General features: G+C 41.9%; 1 protein-coding gene across 1 annotated transcript; it reads left to right on the top strand.

Annotated features, from left to right (window-relative positions):
* The first annotated feature begins 2429 nt into the window (after positions 1-2429).
* Positions 2430-3227, top strand: LOC119941790 (olfactory receptor 10A7-like). The gene has a single exon (XM_038762287.1). It carries the CDS (start codon positions 2430-2432, stop codon positions 3225-3227), a length of 798 nt encoding a protein of 265 aa, XP_038618215.1.
* Positions 3228-3584: the final 357 nt, after the last annotated feature.

Genomic DNA, 3584 nt, shown 5'->3' with positions numbered 1-3584 from the left:
ACATGTTCCCTGCCCATAAGGAGCTAACGTCTAGAGGGGGAGGTGGACATTAATGTGTTATGAATATGTACAGAAGTGCTTGGGGCTGAGGGTGGGGTGAATGTCAAGGATTTAAAGAGTACAGATAGGAGTGTGGTGGGCCATTACCTTACTGATTTTCTACTACAACCCAACCTGCATATTTCACTCCTCTAATACCAACCCACTCACTGTACCTCAAACTCTATCTTGCTGACGACCCCTTGCCCATAACCTCCCTTTGATCTTGAACTCCTTCCCCTTCCTATATGACAGACTACCACTTTCTCCGTATTCAAAGCCTTATTCAAATCCCCTCTTCTCCAGAGGCCTTTCCTGACTAAGCCCTCTATTTCCTTAGTTCCTCTCCTGTCTGTGTCACTCATGCACTTGAATTATTCTCTTTAAGGACTTGATACTCACTCTACTTTCAGCCATGGCACTTACAGACATACCCATAAATTGTTTTAATGTCTTTCTCCCAGGATAGAATTTAAACTCCTTTTGGGAAGGGACTGTGTCTACCAACCCTGTAATATTGTACTCAGCACACAGTAAGCACCCAATAAATACCATTGATTTATTGATCTTGACAACCTGTGAAGGAGCCTTCTCCAGCGAATTTGCAGGTTGTAGCTCCTCATGAAAAATGAGCTGGCAGGTGAGACGGTTATCTACCTATTTCAGAATGAAATGCCTTTTTTGCATTAGATTACTTAACTAAATTCACTTTATAATTTCTTCACTCATTGCTTCAATTATCAGGTGTTGTTACATTCACAGTGGGAGTGGTGTACATTCCAGAGACACATAATCCACATCTTCATGGGTTATGTTGTCATGGTTAAGAGTTCTTTCTACCATGAGGGCTCAAAAGTTGAAAGTTACAGAGAACCGGATGGATATTCTTTGTACTTTCATGTCATTTCATCACCCATTTAAACTCTCATGTGGATATTAATCTGTTGGTTCGTTACTCAGTGATGCATTTTAATTGCTTCATTTTTTTATTATGTTTCTTCTTATACTATTTTATCTGTTGGATATTTGGCAATTTGTGTCCACTTGTTTTCCCCATTAAATTTCAAGTTATTTGAGTGAATGGACAATGTCTCTTGACTCTATGGCAAGTTCCCAAAATCTTACTATAGGGCTCTGTGCACAGAATGTGCCCAATAAATGCAGTTGACGATGGCGATGTCAAGACAGGCATAATAATAATGAAAGTATTGGACTGGAGCTTCTGGACCACTGCTTGTGTGAATCTGTTGAGGATCCTGGATAGACTAGAATTTAGAGCTGTCAAGAATCCTCAGCAGAATCCTCATCCCCATTAATTCCCTCCAAAATAAAGAAATCTGTCAGAAAGTAGAGTCCATCTCCTTCCACAAAGGAAGTTGTGATAAAGTCATGGAAGGATGAATGCCTTCAGCTCTTCTCTACAATTCCCAAAGCTGCTTCCAATGATACAGGATGTATCCAAAGTAACTGCTGTAATGATTTGAGCTGGCCTGACAGACTGCTGAATCAGGCAACAACTGCTCCTCTAGCTATAGGAAAAGTGGTTATAATAATGCTATTTGTTGAGTTTCCACTGCATGCCAAGTACTGAATTTAGCATGCTCCCTGTCCTTAATGACCTTATACTCTAATGGGGGAAAAAGATATGAAAGTGTTTACAAATAGGGTAACCCTAACCTTAATTGTTTTTGTTTCTCTTCACACATGAGTTTTGGGAACAGGAGAACCAACTCTTCTAATAGGAACCCATGTATTTGCACAAGTATATCTGCTGTTTTTATTATTCTTCCTTGCAATATGCTTGACGTTGCCTGTTCTATGTATTAAATCAAATTTGATGTTCTGTTCTTGACAGGAAAGCACTTCCCCTAAAATGGAGAAACCAAAAAAAAGCCTCTTTTTATTGACAAAACAACTATCTCTGTTTTTTGGGAGTTAGACTGTATCCGTTCTCATTCTCTTTGTTTGCTACACACTAATGTGTGTGGCAGCGTGGCTCAATTGAAAGAGCCCGGGCTTTGGAGTCAGAGGTCATGGGTTTAAATCCCGGCTCCGCCAATTTTCAGCTGTGTGACTTTGGGCAAGTCACTTCACTTCTCCGGGCCTCAGTTCCCTCATCTGTAAAATGGGGATTGACTTTAAGCCCTCTGTGGGACAACCTTGTAACCTCCCCAGCGCTTAGAACAGTGCTTTGCACATAGTAAGTGGTTAATAAATGCCATCATTATTATTATTATATAATGTGTTAGTGGTTGCATTTCCCTTGCAGTTAATTGAAATTCAATATTTTTTTCTCCCAAGGAAACTAGATGTCAAAATGGAGACAGAAAACTTAACATACGTTATCAAATTTATTTTTCTGGGACTCTGTCCAGCCAAGGGTCCAGCTTATGCTTTTCATTATTTTCTTGTTCTACCTGGTAACAGTGTCTGGAAGCGTTGTTATAATTACTGTGATCTGCCTGGAGCCCCGACTTCAAAAGTTAGTGTATTTCTTCCTTGCCAATCTCTCCTTCCTGGACATGACTTACACTTTCACCAATGTCCCTCAAATGCTTTCCAACCTTGTTGGGGATAGAAAGGCCATCTCTTTCACCGGATGTGTCACCCAAATGTATTTCTCCCTCTCCTTTGGGATGACCGAATGCGTCCTTCTTGGGGTCATGGCTTATGATCAGTATGTGGCCATGTATCACCAGCTGCATTACACTCTTATCATGAACAGAGTGACGTGTGTCCAGCTGGGAATCACCTCCTGGATCAGCAGCTTTCTGAGCTCCCTGGTGATCAATGCCTTCACTTTGAGCTTGCCCTACTGCGGGCCCAGTGTATTAAACCATTTCTTCTGCGAAGTGCCAACAGTCTTGAGGCTGGCATTTACAGACACTTCCTTTCTGGAGATGGTAGTGTTTGTCTTCAGCATCATCATAGTCTTCATTCCTTTTCTCTTCAACATGGTCTCCTATGCCCAAATCCTCCTTTCCATCTTCGGGAGACATTCCACCGCAGGGAGGTGCAGGGCCTTTTCTATGTGTGTTTCTCACCTGACAGTGGTAGCTCTCTTCTATGAAATGGCCATCTTTGTGTACATGCGACCCCAGTCTGGTGCCTCTCAGGCTGGTAGAAAAGTCATTCCGTTAGTCTACACAGTAATCACATCCATGCTCAACCCCCGATCTACAGCCTGAGAAACCAGGAAGTGAAAGGAGCTCTGAAGAAAGTCATCAACAGACAGAAGACTCCAGAACATTAGGATCATCAGTTAATGACCGGTATTTAGTGAACGTTTACTGTGCGAAGAACACTGAGCTCCAACCCTGGGAGAGAACCATAAGATAGAATTGGTAAAAGTGACCTTTGTCTTTAAGGAGTTGACAATCTAGTGGGTAAAGCTCTTTCTGTGGTGATTTTCATAGCATTCAGAGGTGATGCAGCGACTCTTGGTGAATTAAGTGTATAGCTGCTCTTCTCATACAAAGGAGAGACCACTGACAGTGAAATTCACCTATGAGTAGTTGAGGGGCTGAAAAGAGTTTGCAGCAGGC

Source organism: Tachyglossus aculeatus, chromosome 21 (assembly GCF_015852505.1).
Source record: "Tachyglossus aculeatus isolate mTacAcu1 chromosome 21, mTacAcu1.pri, whole genome shotgun sequence".
Classification (NCBI taxonomy): domain Eukaryota; kingdom Metazoa; phylum Chordata; class Mammalia; order Monotremata; family Tachyglossidae; genus Tachyglossus; species Tachyglossus aculeatus.
Note: the sequence above shows the minus strand (reverse complement) of the source record. Positions and strands in the feature narration are given on the sequence as shown.